This window comes from Pezoporus occidentalis, unplaced genomic scaffold (assembly GCF_034315485.1).
Source record: "Pezoporus occidentalis ecotype Australia unplaced genomic scaffold, CSIRO_AGI_Poc_V1 ctg132, whole genome shotgun sequence".
NCBI classification, from domain to species: domain Eukaryota; kingdom Metazoa; phylum Chordata; class Aves; order Psittaciformes; family Psittacidae; genus Pezoporus; species Pezoporus occidentalis.
In genome coordinates, this window is record NW_026913126.1 from 310,276 (window position 1) to 330,227 (window position 19,952).

At 43.2% G+C, this 19,952-nt stretch overlaps 1 protein-coding gene across 6 annotated transcripts; it reads left to right on the top strand.

The window, feature by feature from the left end:
- The first annotated feature begins 5,523 nt into the window (after positions 1-5,523).
- On the top strand, positions 5,524-18,183 carry MSANTD3 (Myb/SANT DNA binding domain containing 3). 6 transcript variants are annotated; one of them, XM_062608945.1, is made up of 5 exons: positions 5,524-6,096; positions 14,523-14,826; positions 14,920-14,965; positions 15,934-16,002; positions 16,820-18,183. In XM_062608945.1, exons 2-5 carry the CDS (start codon positions 14,554-14,556, stop codon positions 17,227-17,229), a joined length of 798 nt encoding a protein of 265 aa, XP_062464929.1. In that variant the 5' UTR covers positions 5,524-6,096; positions 14,523-14,553; the 3' UTR covers positions 17,230-18,183. The 6 variants fall into 6 exon arrangements, with proteins under 6 accessions (XP_062464929.1, XP_062464924.1, XP_062464930.1 ...); XM_062608940.1 differs by having other exon boundaries at positions 5,525-6,096; positions 14,523-14,965; XM_062608946.1 differs by lacking the exon at positions 15,934-16,002 and having other exon boundaries at positions 5,534-6,096.
- The last annotated feature ends 1,769 nt before the right edge of the window (positions 18,184-19,952 follow it).

A 19,952-nucleotide genomic window follows, 5' to 3' on the forward strand; every position in this document is an offset into this window, starting at 1 on the left:
TTTTTACCTGTTTTTTCTGAGAATTGCCATAGGCTGTTAACAAAGCACAAACTAATTCCAAAAAGTCATAAAGGTGGTTTCCTAGCAACAATGAAACAAGTTATTTTATGCACGCACACAGAGCTGTGGGTAAAATATTAATATGGATATTTTGTATTATTTTTGTACTCTAGAGTCATATTTCTGTAGACACAGGCAGCATGAGTATTATTTCAAACAAGAGAAATACTTAATGATGGCAGTGACCAATGAAAAATTGTTTCCAAAATAATCCTGGAAGAATTACGACAATTAAAAGCACTTGTAATAAAGATTTAAAAAGCAAGATTTTCCTACCATCCAAAGCACATATGCCCACCATAACAGAAATTACTTTCTTTATGTTCTCAGTAAATATAAAACTGGAATTCTTAATTCTGGAATTCTTAAAGAAAGGTACCTTTATTTGTTTTCGTCCTTCTTTCTTCTCAATTGTTAATGCAAGGTGCTTAACTTTTCTGTTCAGTTCGGAGCCTTTACCCTTAACTTCACCAGGTTCTGCTATCTCAGGATAATGTTGTTTCTAGAAAATAAAGAAATGCAAATCCTGAAGTCACACTTTATCCTACACAATTCTTTCCAGATCTAGCACAGCTAATGATGATGAGAGATAAATCAACTTTTACATATACATAGCAGAACTTACTAAAGTGATTATGTATAGAGTCACAGAACAATTTAGTGGACTGAAGCCAAATATCCTGCTCAAAGCAGGGTTGACACTGAATGCTGAACTGGTTGCACAGGGCTTTGTCCACCTGGGTCTTAAAAACCTCTGAATACAGCAATTCCCCATCTCTCTGGGCAACCTGCTCCAATGTCTGGCTGCCCTCACAGTGAAAAAGAACTTTATGTCAAGTAGGAAACTCAGACTTATGTTCCTGCCAAGAACCTGATTTTGCCTTCATAGCAACTTCCCCTGAGGGCTACCGTTAGTCCCCCTGAGGTGTTTTCTTCTCAAGGCTGAACAAGCCAAATTACCTTAGCCTCTCCTCACAGTGCAAGAGCTTCAGCCCCCAGACTATCTTGGCAGCTCTCCACTGAACTCACCTAACTTCATCAATAGCTTTCTAGCCTGCCATAGCACAAAACTAGACACAATATTCTAAATATGGCCTAACTAAGAGCAGGGAAATAATAAATTCCTTTGACCTACTGGCTATACCCTTGTTAGCACAGCTCAGATTGCTATTAGCCTTCCTTGATGTCAAGCCACTCTACTTGTGTTTAGCTTGTTATCTGCCAGGACCCCCAGCTCCTTTCCAGCAAACAAATTCCAGCCATTTTGTGTCCTGTCTTTCCCACTGGCTAGGGTTAATCCATCCCAAGTGCATGCCTTAAAAGTTATCCTTGTTGAATTATTCTGTTTTATAGTACTTAAGAATATAGCAGAGATGCAGTTAAAAATCATGAGATTCAGAACTGCAGGAAGCAGTTCAAAAAACCCTAAAAGAAATACAAGAACTGAGAACATCAAAATTCAGCATATACATCGGAAGTAATGACCAGAAGCACCATGTTTACAAAGCATCATTGCAGACCCATTGCAGTAGATCTGATAAGATTAGCTCTAAAACCACCTAAAAAAAAAAATTAATTTTATGTAATCCCACATTATTATCTATAAATCAGTCTTCGTGGTCTAAAGTCACATAACAAAACCCCTCCAAAATGAAACACACTCCTGAGTGGAACCTTTGGCCTAGAGAAAATATGCTGAGAAACTCACATTCAAGTGAACCCGTGGCTCATAGATGGCCCCACATCACAAAAGTCAGCTACTGAGAAACATTATCCCCGCCCCAATCCTATTTTCACTCTTCTTTATAGCATTTTGTTTGCAAATACTCTTTTTAAGTATTATCACAAAATACTGCTGCAGATAAAAAATACAGTGAACATAAATGAATTCCCAATGACCTACTGTCCTGGGTCCTATCCTTAAACCATGACACCTACTAAGGTCTAGATATCACTTGTAACATTGTACCTCAAAACATTTTATTTCTTCCAATTTCTTTTTTCTTACCATAATCAGGAAGTTTCACAGGTATTTTCACTTGCTCCCCTGAGCCATTAACTAAATAAAAAAAAAACAGAAGTGGAAATTAAATTATAAGTACAGAAACCAATTTGGTATGATGGATTTTTTTTTAAAGCAAAGTTTGAGCTTTCGTTGACACAAGAAGAATAAGCTACATTTAGTTTTGAATGTGCTATGAGATGTTCAAAAAACAGACTAAAGACATTTACACCAAACAGTAGCAAAGGTATTTAATGTCAGGCAATTTGACGAAGCAGGCAGAGAGGAAGACCAATCAAGACACTAGTTATCACACAACACAGATTCCAACACACATCACAAAATTATATTATTAAACAGTGGTTTAAATTGAAAGTAATTCTGGCTGCAATATAGTTTATACAGAAGATGACCTGCAACAAGGGGAAAACCTGACTCATTCACTACTGCACAAATGTCTTTTATTCTATAATGAACAAAGTTTAATTTCATAAATTTCAGGGCTACTTTAATCCAGTACATTGCAGCAATTTAGTTTAAATCCAATGAACTTGAGGTACTTAAACTGCTGGCCCATACACTGCCCATCAGGGGACTTGACACAGCCTAGAACCCTGCTGCCTTTTGAAAAAGGTTAGCAGTTACCCCTCTCCAGTCAAATACCTTTTTCTATCCACACACAGCATATGATACAGCTGGGGATGGAGAACCTTGAGATATTTAAATCTTAAAGGTCTCTAGGGTCTTGAATTCTTTAAGGTTTCTCAAAAGTTTAATTAAGGTGATTTGTAGTATTGTAATTTTGCATACCTCTTATCATATTATTGATAGATTTCTGTAGGATTAGGTAGTTATGTCATTAAAGGACACTAGACAGGTCTTAAAGCACAAGTCTCCAGAAAGCCTTTTTCTTGTTTGTTTCATGAACTCCTACATTGGGGCAGGGAGAAAGGCACATGTACAGAACAGAGCAGGAAGAAAAAAAATCTTGTACTTACCAATGCCATGAGCTTTCAGTGCTTCTTCAACCTAAATTATCAAGTTATCATCCAACAAAGAAGACAGACACTTAAAGAGTCAAAAACTAACAATGCAAACATTTTATCATTTATAAAATAAATGAGATTAGCACCAGCACCACAGATCAGTTCACACAATTAGATAATTACATGAAACTTGAAAGAAGCATGCAACATTTTTCCTAGATTGCCTACAGTTTCAGGAAGTCCATTCTGTATTTATTAACTGCCACATATTCTCATGTATTGTATTTACTAATCCAGAATGAGACACAAAGTTGTAACATTTTCTGATGTACAAAACTAAGTTCTAGTTTATTGCAGTAAACAATAAAGTAACAAAACTAGGTAAGTATCTGAAATTGCATGCTTTAACACTACATTAAAGGTTAGATTTCAAACACATATTCTATTGTTAAATAAATCTGTAAAATCTGACAAAAGTTGTATTCAAAAACGGATCTTACCGCCTTGTGTTTGAATCCTAAGAAGTGAGTCTGCAAGTTTAATGCAGAAGCACACCAGATTTTGCAAACCTAGGATAAAAAGAAGTATTTCTAGCACTGCACAAAAGCAACAGAAAAAAATACCTCTAATGTCAAACCAAAACAAATCTGCTATAGACATGTCAGTATACGTAAATTTGAAAAAGTACTGTTTCTCCAAAGACAAAACTAAAGCAGCTTCTAGAACTTTTCTCTATAAGGCTCCAAGACAGTGGAATGAAAAGGAATCTCCACATCACACAAAAATCTCAGAGTCTCCAGAACCCTGTGGCTCTCTTATAGCATATTTTTGTGTTGATAAGTAAAAATAGATCCAAGATCTTCCTCACACACTATCAACCAAATCTGAACCAGGGGCTCAGTATCATTGTGACACACCAGTACACCGGCCTGCGATGAGCCAGTTCTCCTTAGTGCTGCATCCATTCTCACACACTTACTCTGATTAGTTTGGGGCCTGCCTCACTCACATGCATGTGAAGTTTTCTAATCACAGATGGTTTATGCGTGGGCTGGCTCAGAACAGGAGCAGATTAGGTTTAAATTTATGTGAATGAACAAAGGCAGCCCAAATATTTTCTCCTCCTCTAAAAACACCCCAAGATGCTAAAAAGCAACAGTGATAAACCCAGGAACATAAATTAGGATATTAACTCTTTCTCTGACCAGAAGCTGCAGTTTAATCTTCTACTTTAAAATAACACCTTTATTTAGAAACATAATAGTAACATTAATTTCCATTTAGTAAGTTAGTTCCTGGCACACATCCAAGTAAAACATGACCAAAAAAGCAAAGTGAGATCAATTCTAGTGCTATTTATCAATTTCACTCAAGGAAAATAATAATAATAATAGTAATAAAGTTCACACTTGATTTAGTCGAACTTTGTTCTACCAAAATTACTTGGTATTAGTTACAATTTTCAGTGAGGAATACTTAACATTGCAGTAAAAGGAGTTTACTTGCTTCTTTATCTCAGCATTAGTGTCCATATTTGATCTTTAGATGATGAGGCAACCCTAGGAAAATAGAAAAAAGAATTGCAAGCTATTGTTTTAACTTCAGAAAACCATTCATATTCTTGCTCCACCTATTTAAGGGTCATGTCTATGCCAATTTTAATTTGTGCCTCGCTTGCAGTTGCATTTAATGTTTAAATCTCCAGGCCAACGATCATATTTTTAATTTAGAGGAAAAATACAACACGGAAGAAACAATCTTCTCCCAGAGTTTCCCTCAGGGAAGACAAAGCCACCAGAAGATTACACAAGTCCCAAAACAAAACTATTTGGAACTATTTCAAGCTTCCCCTTTCTTTCCTGGGATTGAAAGGCGCGGAGCATGGGCTGGAACAGATGACATACAGCCAGGCATGCAGAGCCCAAAGTGCGCCTTTGGAAAAGGAACACGACGTGGGCTGTGAAGAAAAGTACGCTCCCACCCTGGAGTGGGGCAGGGTCGGGGGGGAAGAAGGGCAAAGCGAATACAAGCGAATGAAGGCCCGCGAATACAAGCGCTGAAGAAGCGCCTCGGCCCCTGTCCCATCCTTGGAGCTGGCCCAGCACGCCGCCCGCAGCGGCCTTACCGATCCCGCCAGATCTGCCGGTGAGGGGACGAGCACCTGCTCGGGCAAGGAACCGAGGAGAAGATAGGGGCCGTCGCTGCACCCTGCTCACCCCAGCCCTGCAGCGGGCAGCAGCCGGATGGAGCCGGCACCCAGCGGCCACCGCTGCTCCCCCTCACGCCGCCACCGCACCGGCCTCTTACCGCCAGCCCGCGACTCCCCGCTCCTCCTCAGGCACCCGCGGAGGTGAGGGGCTGAGGGGCAGCCCGCACGGCCACCCGCCGCCAAGGTCCCCAACCACCACCACCGCCGCCGCCGGCAGCGGGGCCCGGGGCGTACCGGGCGGGCAGGAACTGCGTCACGCACGGCGCGGAAGGGACGCGAGAGCCCAGGCCCCGGGGACGGGACGGCAACGAGAACCGGGAGCTCAGAGGGAAGGAGGGGACGCGGGAGCCACCCCTCAGCGCAGCACCCACGACCCGCCTCCATCAGCCCCATGTGCCACTGGGGGCGCTGGCGCTCACGCTCCGGCGGGCACTGTCGGAGGTAAAGCCCGAGCTGGCGTCTTCTGCCTCCCCACCGGGACGGGCGCGGTGAGAGATCCCCACCCGCTCCGCACTCGGAGGTGTGGGGTGCCGCGCTAGCGACGTGCGGCCCGGGAGCTCCGCCCGCGGGCCGCGTCAGGTGCAAACGGGGCTGCCCACCCCCTTCCTGGCGGCTGGCGGGTGATCGCACATCGCTCCCCAGAGCACGCACACCACACCAGGCACACACCCCGCGGGCCAGCCCCTCTGCACCTGGGGGCACAGGGTCTCCCGGGGCCTTTCCTTCCCGCGGCACGGCGGGAGAGGCCGGTGCTGCACCGCCTGTGCTCTGGAGAGGCGGAAATCCATCGCGGGGTTTGCGGGGAGCTGAAGGAGCGCCAGCGACCTGCCGGCGAGGAGGTGAGGCAGGCAGGCCCGGCCGCCAGCGGGGGGAGGAGAGGAGGGAAGCTGAACCGAGCCGATCCGAGACGGCGGTAGCAGCTCTCGGCGGCGCTTTGTTCGGAGCACGGAGAAGGCGGGTGCTGCAGGGTGGGGTTGTCCCCGCTCCGCGGTCGCCGGGAGTCAGCGCGGCCGCCGGCCGTTCCCCTGCCGCGGCAGATGTCCCTGAGCCCGCGCCGCAGCCTGCATGCCCGCCCTGGGAGGAGCGGCCGCCTTTGTGGAGCCGGGACCTGCTTTGCTTTCTCGTTCAGGAGGAGCTAGCGAGGAAACAGAACCCAGCTCGAGTTAATGTGGGAGAAGTTCGGGTGCAGGAGAGTCTGGTAGGATTCCTGTTTATGCCTATTTTTGATCAATTTCAGACAGTCGTTGCAAATAACAACCTGCGTCCATTACCTTTCTCTGCACAAACTGCTTTGGATGCCCTCCATAGGTAGCGGGATGACCGGCTTAAAATATAGCTACGTGCGTGTGTATGTAATATAATATTATACGTACCTTTAAAAAATACATTTGCCTGTGTATGTCCGTGAAATTTGCCGGGAGAAATTAAAGCGAACTACTGTTATTTTTTTACCAATAGATTATTTTGTTCATTTGCTGGATGATGCATGGTAACTATTAATTTATGTTAAAACGGAGGGAGTGGAAAACATCCAAAGAGGTTTGGGGGGGGGGGGGGGGGGTGCGTTATCTGATTATATGTAACACAATTGCCATATAGATCCCATTCATACTTGTAATATGCACCTAATTACCTAGTGATTTCAAGTCTCGAGGTAGACAGGGTCAGGCCTGGAATGCTCTGATGGAAGCTCTGTGAGGAAAACCTAACATTTGAGGAGGGAGAACACTGTTTACTGCTGGTTCTAGCATTCAAATGAAATATAAACCTGTTGTTGTGACTGGTTTGGGTCACTGCATTTCCATGTCTTTTTTCCACCCTCAAACACTGGATGTAAAGGGCAGAATTATGATTTTTAGTGCTGTTAACTACTGACTATGCTTAAAGTTTCATCTGTAGTTTAACTTAGATAAATAAATCTTTTTTGTTTTTTTTTCTCAATCCTTAACTAATTCTTGTACTAATCCTTTTGCCTTTGGTAAATTAATTCTGCTTTCATACCATAAGTCACCACAGTTTGCTAGCAAACTGTTTTCTCTGGGTTCAGTTAGTGTGAACTTCACATTTAGGTTAAGTCTTCCATCATAACTTCACATTTCTTATACCTAAACAATACTTCAGGGACTAAAAATGCTCACACATGCCCATCTGAAGTGATTTGTTTTTTCCCCCTACACGGACTTCTTTGCACTGGTTTGAGTTTAGGTGCATGTTTAGGTGTGTGCAAGCAAAATAATACATATATATAACGCAGCTATGAGCATCTGCTCTGCTTCACTTGTGTAATCTTTTTTTCCAAGATATTTTTCCAGCAGACCACAGCACATCCCTTATAGTCGTTAAAAGAAGAATGCCACACAACATTTCAAAGTAAAAATAAGAAGTTGAGAGATATTATTGTTATTTTAAAGCAGTAAGAGTTTGTGTGAGAGAGCAAGTACTATGGACAGTGATTTGTTATAAGGCAAGTTGTGAATTGAGCTATGCCAGGAGAAGACATCTGGGGTAAAGTACTTTCTTACTGTGCATATCTTAGAGCTTGGGCACCTGTAAGAGTGGGAGAAGCCTCCCATTCTTTATTTTTTAGAATTTACTACACAACTGTTCTCATGTGCCTACACATTCCCAAATCAATCTCGTTTCCTGCATAACTGGTAGACACTGAGCTTTCATTTCAGCACAGCTTCCTACATACTGAATTATATCCTGGGCATATGTCATGGAAGGATCTTTTAGCCTTAAAATGGAAATTGTTTCGGCTTAGAATCATAAAATGGTTTGGGTTAGAAAGGACTTTAAGATAGAATCATAGAACAGTTAGGGTTGGAAAGGACCTTAAGATCATCTAGTTCCAGCCCCCCTGTCATGGGCAGGGACACCTCACACTAAACCATGTCACCCAAGACTCAGTCCAACCTAGCCTTGAACACCACCAGGGATGGGGTGTTCACAACATCCTTTGGCAACCCATTCCACTGCCTCACCACCCTTACAGTAAATAACTTCTTCCTTATATCTAACCTGAACGTCCCCTCTTTTAGTTAAAACCCATTTCCCCCTTGTCCTGTTGCTACAGTCCCTGATGAAGAGTCCCTCCCCAGCATCCTTATAGGCCCCATTCAGATACTGGAAGGCTGCTGTGAGGTCTCCATACAGCCTTCTCTTCTCCAGGCTGAACAGCCCCAACTTTCTCAGTCTATCTTCATACGAGAGGTGCTCCAGCTCCCTGATCATCCTCATGGCTCTTCTCTGGACTTGTTCCAACAGTTCCATGTCCTTTTTATGTTGAGGACACCAGAACTGCACACAGTACTCCAAGTGAGGTCTCATGAGAGCAGAGTAAAGGGGCAGGATCACCTCCTTTGACCTGCTGGTCACGCTCCTTTTAATGCAGCCCAGGATACGGTTGGCTTTCTGGGCTGCAAGTGCACACTGCCGGCTCATGTTCATTTTCTCATCAACCAGCACCTCCAAGTCCTTCTCTGCAGGGCTGCTCTGAATCTCTTCTCTGTCCAACCTGTAGCTGTGCCTGGGATTGCTCCGACCCAGCTGTAGGACCTTGCACTTGGCATGGTTAAACTTCATGAGGTTGGCATCAGCCCACCTCATAAGCGTGTCAAGGTCCCTCTGGATGGCATTCCTTCCCTCCAGTGTATTGACTGAACCACACAGCTTGGTGTCATTGGCAAACTTGCTGAGGGAGCACTCAATCCCACTGTCCCATGTCACCGACAAAGTCGTTGAACAAGACCAGTCTCAATGCCAATCCCTGAGGGACACCACTCGTTACTGGTCTCCAGCTGGACACTGAGCCATTGACCACAACTCTTTGTGTGCAGCCATCCAGCCAGTTCTTTATCCACCGAGTGGTCCATCCATCAAATTGATGTCTCTCCAATTTAGAGACAAGGATGTTGTGTGGGACAGTGTTGAACGCTTTACACAAGTCCAGGTAGATGACATCAACTGCTCTACCCCTGGCCGTCAGTTCTGTAGCCCCATCATAGGCCACCAAATTGGTCAGGCAGGATTTCCCCTTAGTGAAGCCATGCTGGCTGTCACCAAGCACCTTGTTGTTTTTCATGTGCCTTAACACGCCTTCCAGGAGAATGCTCCAAGACCCTGCCCTGCACAGAGGTGAGTGTGGTCTGTGGCTCCCTGACTGCAGCGCCTCACCTTTGCCCGCTCTGCTCCCTGTGCTCTGGGCCGCTCAAGCTCCATGGGCCGCATTTTACCCTCTCAGGGCGGTGCCGTCCCTCCTGGCACGGCCCCCTGTGAGTCCCTGCTTGCCTCGGCGGAGCTGCCGGCACCTGGGCAAGGCTCATGGAGGGCTCGAGGCTCCCTTGGTGGCTCTCACTGCTCGGAAGTGAGGCTCCTGGAAGCAGTGTTTTCCCTCTCTCTGGGATTGAAGTCTCCTCTCTGGAGACACTCACCTCGGCAAATGACCCAGGTGAGTAGCTTTATGAGAGCCTTTTCTCATATTCTGCATAGGAGAAGGTGATTGATATGTATAAAGAGAAAGAGGTGAATATAAATACATGGTGGTGTTTTGCTGCAGCTTCTCAGTATTCTAAGTTCGCTGGCATCTCAGAGTGCTTTCTGTGCACCAGTTGAGAATGGGCTTAATGTATTGAAGCAAGCAGGCTAAGCATGTAAGAGCTTGAAAAACATCTTCAAGAACTCATTTCTTCTGTGTAGTAAGTGCATTAAACTGCTTTCACTTGTTCTTGAGTTCTTTTATGCATCCTAGGTCAGAGTCCTGGCTTTTTCGTGGAAAAGACACATGTGCAGTGTTGTATGTGTAGGAAAAATAATAGGAATGTAGGGGAAGGAAAGACTGATATATTGTATTCTTCTCAGAGTAGGATCTACGTTTCTTTTCTTAAATGTACAGTATTTAAGCTTATGAATTGGGATCTTAGATGATACCTGTCAGGGTCCAATTGGAGAAAACTGCAGTGCCAGACCCTGTTTCAGTTCATGTTCCCAAGAGTGAAATTAAGACTTAAACAAGGTCAAGTACTGTAATTGTTGAGTTGGTTTGTTGCGAAAAGACAATTATTATAAAAAAGGGAAATTATTGTGATAAAGGGGATAGTGATAGGACAGATTGGAAAAAGGATGGAAATGAAGCAAGAATTTGGGGTGCAGAGAGAGTCACCACTGTGGATTCAGCAGTGTTCCAGGGCACCGTTGTCGTATCTGGTGGGAGTTCTGCAGGGTTTGTAGTCGCTGTTGGAGCAAAGTGTCCCCAGAGAGTCTGTAGTAGTCTTTGGAGGTGGGTGTCCTCATGGAGGTATCCTTCCAGAGTCATCTTCATGGCAATGGCTCCTCTTCGTAATTACCTTTTGCCCCTTTTATAATGAGTTGGGGGGGAGTACCTCTCTTCTTCATGTCATATATTACATGTTTCTGGTGGACGAGTTCCCTTGGTCTTGCAGCCAGCTCTTCAACTGCATGTTGTGTGGGATAATGGACAATTCTTCACACCAATGGACAAGGGTCTTAGCTCTTTCCCACTCATCCCTCAGGCAATGGATGGTGGAGTCCCATTTCAGCTCCTCACACCCTTCTCCCACGTAATGGACTTATCTCAACTCCTCCCACCCATCTCTGAGACAATGGATTGGTGGAATTCCATCTCAGCTTCTCATACCAATCTTTGAGACAATGGAAAGTGGAGTCTGATTTCAGATCAGTCTCTCATTATACCACAGTAAAAAATAATAGCAATAAATGATAATGTGGTATGAAAGTGATACTTAAGGGTTTGGTGTGGCTCCATCCATGAAAGATGAGCTTTTCTCCTAGTACATAGGTTGTAAATATATATGAATTCATATTTGGAAATGCTTTAAATATTTACTGGTATCACTTGATCTCTGCCAGTCTGCTTAACTAAATATTTAGCACCTCAAATCCAGAATTCCCAGTATGGTTGTTGATTTGGAGAAAACTCCAGGAACAAACTCTCCAACAAAGTTTCAAGTTGACAAGCAGGTATTCTTTATTGCGGCGCCGGAAAGCATGGGAGATAGCTCCTCCTAACGTGTATCACCGTATATCTACACAGGCCATCCTTATATAGTCACTGGGCCGACATACATATTCATGAGGCTACACATGAATTACATCATCTTCCAGAAAGTTTCCTGCATGCACAAAAATGTGATGGTGGTCTTTGAGGGCCGTTTACTTCTTCCAACAGTCTTCATAACTTCTGTCAGTCTTTGAAGCACCGGCTTAATTAACATTACAGACATAGCAATCATCCCATCCTTCTACTTATGGTTAATTTAACTGCTCCCATCCTGGACATCTGCTAGTCCCAGATGCTCCCCATCCCCAGGTCCTGTTTTTCTATTCTGCTTTTCTTACACTTTTTGTACTAAGGGTCCTAAGGACTGAAAACTATGTCAACTACCTTCAAGCACTGCAGTTATTTTCCATTACAAAGCCATCAAACTTACCATTACTTAGAACTGATTACATTTTGTGCTTTTATGCCTCCTTGTCTCATTGTTTACCTTTTTGAACTTAGTCTCCAAAGTTCTTGAAAATGTGTTTTTCTTCTAATTAAAGGTATTTTTCTGCGCACAAACGTGATGATTTTTGGTCTTAGATTCTCACCCTTTTTCAAAGCTAGAAATAAGATTTACATGCATCAGCAGAAGGCAGAATCAGCCATTTCTGATTGCATGGAGTCTCTGATCCTGTTTTTTCAGGGTCATAAGCTGTTGAACCTTATGACTTGCTGGTGGGACTGCTTTCCATCCTGTTTGTCAGTGAAACCTGTTAAGACAGGTTGAACCATCAATATTTAGTCAAAAAAAAAATCGTTTCAGCAGCTGTCCAAAGCATCTCAATGGTTTGAAATGGTACAATAAGTACATTTACCATACAATGGTGAAATAGATTAGTAAATAGAGTCTATTTCGTTATAGGTCTCTCCTATTTTGCATGTTTTGGGAGCTATTTCATTGAGCAAAGTTCCTGGTTTTCATCATCTCCTGCTAGGATGTCCATTTTCTGACTTTTTGGCTAGCTTGAAAATTTATTTTTCTATTTAAGGACTTTCTGAAGCAGATGTTCTCTTCTGTTAGACCTAGACATTATAATGATTGGTATGTGCGACTTTCAAGTTTTTTACATACACTTATTTTGTTCTGTGATATTATAGGTGTTTAAGAATTCCTGTCACCAATATGTGGGGTGATTAAGTTTTCACAGAGGATAATAAATAACTTGATATAGTGTGATGGAGGAAATGCTTGATCAGAGAGCCAATTCCTTCCACAGGGACCCAGCTCTTTTCCTTCTTCCAGCTTTTTCTTTCTTGTAAGAAAATAAGCAAGCTGTTCTATGAACAGTGCAGATAATAAACTCTGGTTTTCTATGAATCTTTCCCTTTGCCCCTAAATCCTGTCTGCTGATCCCAGCTCTCCCATATCCTCATGACACCTGCTTTTGGAAGAGACAACAGAACTGTGACTAGCCAGGAACTGCACAGGTGCTGCTGTCTGGTCAGTACATGGTCACTGGTGATTACCTAGTTGAGCAGTGGCAGAAAGTACAAACTTAGTGTTTGCTGCTTTTTCAGTAGGGGTCAACTTAGCTACTGCTACTGACTTAACATAATTAATGTAAACTCGGACTATTACTTATTTCTATTCACTTTGTTACAGTTTTGCTATTCTGGACTTTGTCCTCCTGCCTCTTCTATTCTTTGACTCCTTTGTGTTGCTGGGGTTTGTCACATGTTATGGGCTACTTGAGAAAGCTTCTGTTCTGATATGTCAGAGTTGGGTTCTCATTTTGATGTCAGCTTGTCTGTTAGCTTTCTTTGTAAATATAAGTAGTCACTTTCACAGAAGCGAGTGGAAATAACTAAGTATCAAGACATTTGGAGGAAAGGAGTTACAAGGATGGTATGAAGAGAGTGATAGTGCAGTGCAGTTAAGTAAAAACTAATATTGGAGGAAATTTCATAGCGGTATCTATTGCATCTTCAAGTAATGTTGTGAGGGAAGTAGTGGAAACAATGGGCAAAATACATTTTGGGAAGATTCTTTTTGGGGAGTCCTAGACTGTGAGCATTATGGTCCAGTTACCACTTATGTTTCATCTCTGAGTTTTATGATTAAAACCAGAAGAAATATGACCTGAGATAGCTTTGCTTTTCCCCATTTTCTACATAATTATCCACAAGTTTCTGTACAAAATGTGAGTCATTTGGGATACACAGTTATAGTAGGATGGAATGGGGAAAGAATTGTGGAAAGATAGAATAAAAGCTACATTTTACAGCACAATCATATGTTAATAATTCAAGGAAGCACTCCTTTTTTTTTTTATTTTTTCCTAAGAATTTCCAGATATCATCTACCCTTTTCTTACTGACTGAGTAAGTCTGGGACTTACGCAGTTGTTAACATGGTGTAAGTAATATGGAAGTGGCTGTATTGAGTGAGGCCAGAACTCTTTTTAGCCTGGTTGTTCATTCCAGAGAGGGACCAGCAGTGCAAGCATAAGGAAGAGTGCCACACACTGAGTCAGCAGTGAAGGGCGAAGGACCTGTACCTTCAGAGTGGTTAGTTTCTGTAATTAATTCATGTCTCGCAACCAGTCAAGATCCTGCTGCCCATTGCATGTCAGTCACGGAGGCCTGAGCAGAAGGGAGAACCAAACCAACAGGAGACTTTAAAAATAGAACTTCCTACTATCATTTCTCATACAACTTTCAAGTACTGTGGAGGGAGGGGAGAAGTTATATGCAGTCAGCAAGGGCAGAAGAGGGTCCTTTCTGTACTAAAGGAAACACACACATGCTGAAGGTGGCTTCAGACTTAAACCTGAGGCTATAAAGTGATGGATTTCAGAACTTGTTCTACAATTCAGGGCTTTGAGAACTCTGGGTGTAACAAAGTGCAATGAGCAGGAACACAAGTTATTAAAAAGAAGTTACTAATTAAATTGGATACTGTGTATTTGGTATCAAGATAAATTGTAACAAAGAAGAAGATTCTCATTATGGTATATTCTTGACTGTGTAGCTTCTAAAATGGTAATAGAAAATAGCTTATAATTACACTATGTCTTACCTAAATATTTCGTTATGTTCTCTAGAACTACTCACAAGCTATTCTAGAAAATGAGTGTGTTAGAAGCAGAAGCTATGTTTAGGTGTTATTTGTTGAAACACAGTTTCCTGATATTGTAACCAGTCTAATTTGTTTGTTTTTTGCTTTCAACCTTGTCTTCATAGGATTTTTGGCTTCTTGGAGAAACAATAGAAAATGCAAAACGAAATAATAAAGCCTGCTAAATACTTCTCAGAAGTGGAGAAGAGTGTGCTGCTTGCATTAGTTGAAAAATACAAATATGTGCTTGAGTGTAAAAAAAGTGATGCAAGAACTATTGCTCTGAAGCAACGTACCTGGCAAGCACTAGCTCATGAATATAATTCGCAGCCCAGTGTATCACTGCGAGACTTCAAACAGTTAAAGAAATGCTGGGAAAATATCAAGGCACGGACAAAAAAGATAATGGCACATGAAAGGCGGGAGAAGGTAAAAAGAAGTGTTAGTCCACTTATAAGTTCTCACATCATAGGGAAAGAGAAGATTGCCAGCATAATGCCTGAGCAAATGTACTTTTTGCAGAGCCCACCAGAAGATTCTGAATATCAGCCTGATGCTTCTAGTCAAGGTATAAATGTTACTGTAATGTTGCAAGTAGTATTGTTTTCTATGTGATTTTTGCCATGGATTTGCTTTCAGCAGTCTAATCTCTCCACTTAGCTGCAACTGCTGGTTATAGAAGAGTAATTTCAGAGCTATGATATTACAAGGCTGTGTATTTCCCTAGGCCCCCAGGAGTTAAAGTGAGGTTTTACTCAATTCTTTTTCATCAGTTTTTGACATACAGAATCAACTAGGTTGGAAATGACCTTTAAGATCAAGCCCAACCATTCCCCCAGCACTGCCAAGGCTGCCACTAAACCGTGTCACTACGGGCCTTATCTACACAGGTTTTTGAACACAGCCTGTTCCAATGCCTGAACACCCTTTCCAGTAAAGAAATTTTCCCTAATATCCAATCTTAAACCTCCCCCAGCACAGCTTGAGGCCGTTACCTCTTATTCTATCACTTGTTATTTGGGAGAAGAGACTCACCACCACCTTACTGCAGCCTCCTTTCAGGTAGTTGTAGAGGGCGATAGTCCTCCCTGAGCCTTCTCCAGACTAAACAACCCCCGTTCCTTCAGCCGCTCCTCATCAGACTTGCACTGCATCTCCCTTTGACGGGGAAGCAACAAAGGACCACCCGACTCCGGTATTTCCTTGCACCCAGGGAAGCGAGAAGCCCGCCCGCTCCAGGCGGCGTGGTGGGGGCTCTCTGCGCCCCTCAGGCAGACAGGACTGTGGTACTCACGGGGCAGCCAGGATGAGCTGCGCCACAGCTGGGACGCCGCCGTCCGTCTGCTGGGTATAGTGGGTGAGGTATGGTGCCGAGCCGGTCCGCCTTTAGAGCAGGCATGCCGGCATCACGGGGCCCCGCTCCTGCCCAGCTCCACCAGCAGCCCGCCGGCCGCACCGCACAGCCTCACCTGCATCGAGGGCAGGTGAATGATACACACTGAGCTCCCTGTAGATCTTCCTTCCTTTGTTTTCCAGGACTTTTAGAATACGTAGAGCCGTATTTCACACTGCAGTCCACATTGGAGAATGGCCTTTCTACAAAAGGTCAGCACTACATTCTTTGCTTGGCAAGCACACAGAGAAGGAATAATCCAAAACCAGAAAGGGAGGGTGGCTACAGTGGTTTCTCACAAACTTTATTATGTCAGGATCACACACAGAAGACTGTTTTTGCTCAAAAGACAGCAGTAACTACATTGGTAGATAACTTTCTTATAACATCCCTTTCCTATAGTATTTACTATAAGTAGCCATCAGGATTTGTAAAGGAATGTATTTTGAGACCCTTACTGGCAATTGTAACTTTTTTATTCCTTGAGTTGTTTCTTTTATTTCAGAAGAATTGGTAGAACTGTCACAAAGTTAGAAAAGTGTCATTTTTTCCTAAAAATATTCACCACTGTGTTTGCAACGTGTGCGGTAGTGATAAGGAAGGAATAAGTAGTATTCTTCCTCATGTTCCCTCAGCCTCTTGCTATTCGTGTTGATACAGTTCTTTACCTGACACTCAGATCTTTCGTAAAAGATCTGAGTCACTCACAGATTTAGCTTAAACAGCTGCCTTAAGCTTCAGCTCCAGGCTCAGCCACTTAAATTTAGGCGTTCACTTATAAATGTCTGTGTTCACTTTAGTATTCTGAGCTCCTGTTACAGCCATGGGTGGAGGTCTGTCAACAGAGTCCGGAGTGGTTCAGTCAGACCACTGTGCCCTTAATATTCTGTAACAGAATGCAGTGACTCCTGTACTATGGCACAGAAGCACTAAGTTTAGATGCATACACTACTAACTATGCTATCACAGGCTTGTGTTTCCTGAGGGAGGAGGAATACTAAAATGCTTTTTTCCTCTTCTGTTTTGCAGAGTCATTTGTTGTCTCAAATAGAGAACTTTGTGATGAAGACAAAGAGCTGGTACATTTCCCAGTATGTGAAGGTACCTCCCAATCTGAGCCTTCGTGTTCTGATGTCAGAATAGCAGCAGATAAGAACTACAGAAGTAAAGCATCTCAGGAAAGTGCTCTGAAAAAGATGCATGAGGAAGAACATCATCAGCAAATGTCAATTTTGCAACTACAGTTAATCCAAATGAATGAAGTTCATGTGGCAAAAATACAGCAAATAGAAAGAGAGTGTGAGATGGCTGAAGAAGAACACAGGATAAAAATGGAAGTGCTAAATAAAAAGAAAATGTATTGGGAGAGAAAACTGCAGACCATCACAAAAGAATGGCCTGTATCATCTTTTAACAGACCCTTTCCTAATTCACCTTAGAACATAGGCAGAGTCAGTCTGATTGAGCACATTAATGAGTAATGCACACTGGAAAGAGGGTTTTTTAATGTGAATGTACAGTGAGTGACAGGATAGCTGCCTGGCTGATAGTGAGCACACTTTGACTCTTAATGTTTAGAGAAACAGTGGTAGAGTCCACCAAGGGGAAAACTAAATTGTTCATTTGTAGGTAGTTCTGATTTGTTTAACTGTCAGACATGCACAGTGTTCTAAAATGTCAACAGATTTTCCCCTCTCAGAATACCATAACATACTTTTGAAATTTAAGGTACTCTAGGTATGCTTACGTTGGGTGTTCCTGAGAAAATGTAACAGCTTTAAACATGAGGTTATAATGTTTATTTTGTTTTCTATCTCTTCCTGTCTACCATTTCCCAAACAAAGACAAAGGTTGGAGTTGCTCTCTGCTATTGAGACAAAAGATGATTGACAGATATTGGCTGGATTGTTATGCTGGGGCTTAGGAAAAAAAAAAACAACAAACTAGTTAATACACTTCATAACTTATTCTTCCTAGAAGATGTGAAAATGAAGTAAGTAGCAAAAGGACCACTGAGCTCTTTGCTTATGAAGAACAGTAGATTTTCGATCTGGCTGGCTGATTGAGAGAATGGTTGTAGACTGGCCCTCCAGCCTTGACCCGTAAGAAGTTGGAAAGAAGGTGACTTCTTCCTCAGAAGCCATTGTGCTTGTCCTTTCTTTTCCAGGCCCATCCTGTATTCAAGTAGAATACCAAACTAGGAGTCTCCTGCTGCTGCTAGTGCTGTGTGCTTTCCACCTGGAGTCATTCTGAGAACAAGAGCTTTTTAACAATTCATAAAGCTCTTCAAATGTAGTGAACCAGCCAGTCCATTGACAAAGTCTCCCTCTGTCTCCCTTTGCAGTACTTGGTGGCATAGCAGCTTCCTTGAGTATTCCAACCTCTCTCTAGCTGGAAGAAAAGACTAAGACTCTCCCTCTTTTCCGTCACATGGGGTGGGAAGCAGTTCAAGGGAATCATTCCTGTTTTGGAGCACTGTTCTGTTTTGTTCTGTTCTGCTTGTTAGTGCTGTGTTTCTTGCCTTTGCTGTCAGTGAGGGATGATAGACATAGAATCATAGAATAGTTAGGGTTGGAAAGGACCTTGAGATCATCTAGTTCCAACCCCCTGCCGTTGACAGTGACACCACACAGTAAACCATGTCACCCAAGACACCATCCAGCTTGGCCTTGAACACTGCCAACGATGGAGCGTTCACAGCTTCCTTGGGCAACCCATTCCAGTGCCTCACCACCCTCACAGTAAAGAACTTCTTCCCTGTATCTAACCTGTACTTCCCCTGTTTAAGTTTAAACCCATTCCCCTTTGTCCTAGCACTATAGTCCCTAATGAAGAGTCCCTCCCCAGCATCCCTATAGGCCCCCTTCAGATACTGGAAGGCTGCTATGAGGTCATGCAGCCTTCTTTTCTCCAGGCTGACCAGCCCTAACTTTCTCAGCCTGTCTTCATATAGGAGGTGCTCCAGCCCCCTGATCATCTTCGTGGCCCTCCTCTGGACTTGCTCCAGCAGTTCTGTGTCCTTCTTATGTTGGAGGCACCAGAACTGCACGCGGTTTGCAAGTGGTGTCTCACAAGAGCAGAGTAGAGGGGCAGAATCACCTCCTTCGACCTGCTGGTCACGCGCCTTTTGATGCAGCCCAGGATACGGTTGGCTTTCTGGGCTGCAAGCACACACTGAAGCCAGTTCATGTTCATTTTCTCATCAACCAACACCCCCAAGTCCTTCTCCACAGGGCTGCTCTGAATCTCTTCTCTGCCCACCCTGTAGCTGTGCCTGGGATTGCTCCGACCCAGATGTAGAACCTTGCACTTGACTTGGTTGAACTTCATGAGGTTGGCATTGGCCCACCTCTCAAGCCTGTCAAGGCTCCTTTGGTTGGACCCTACATGATTGATACGAAAACATTCACATGTAAGTCCCCACAAAGTTTGGGGGCCCAGAATAGTAGATGATAGGAAAGCACAAATAAAGATAATCCTTCCCCAGACAATCATTTAGTCTAGAGGAGCAAGGGTTAAGAAAACATGAAATACAGAACTCCCCAAAGATTTGTAAGAAATTCTGATGTGCAAAAAGCTGTTTTACAGGAAGATGTACAACAACCATTTGAAGCAGTGAGAAAAATGAACAAAAGTGTTAATTGAAAAACCTGAGTATCCCATTATTCAATAAAGTATTTTCAAATCATGATTCATGTGAGCAAGTCCATACCGTAAGCAACATATTCAGATTGGAGCATATTACAAAGCATTTATTCGCAATTACACTCCCATCTTTTCCCTGGATGTTCTTTCTGATGGAGTGAGTTTCTTTTGGTATTGGGGTTTGGGTTTGGGTTGGGTTTTTTCCTCCTGTGTTTCTTTTTTGAACTGCTTTCCCTGCTGGTGATTCATCTTTGCAAGCACTGCCGTTATCAACCGCAGTACTCACTGTGGTTGACACTGTTGGAGGGTTGTTCCCTTCAACATACACCAGCAATTGCAATGATTTATTACAACTTCTTTTATATGACAGAGAAAAAAATTCATGGAGCTGCAGCAAGATGAGAAAAATAGGCCATGTATGAAACCTGAAGACAGATCTTTTTGACAGCAAACTCAGTTTTCTTATAAACTGGCTGCATGAAGGAAGCACAGGACTTCCAAAGCAGGATGTCATTAT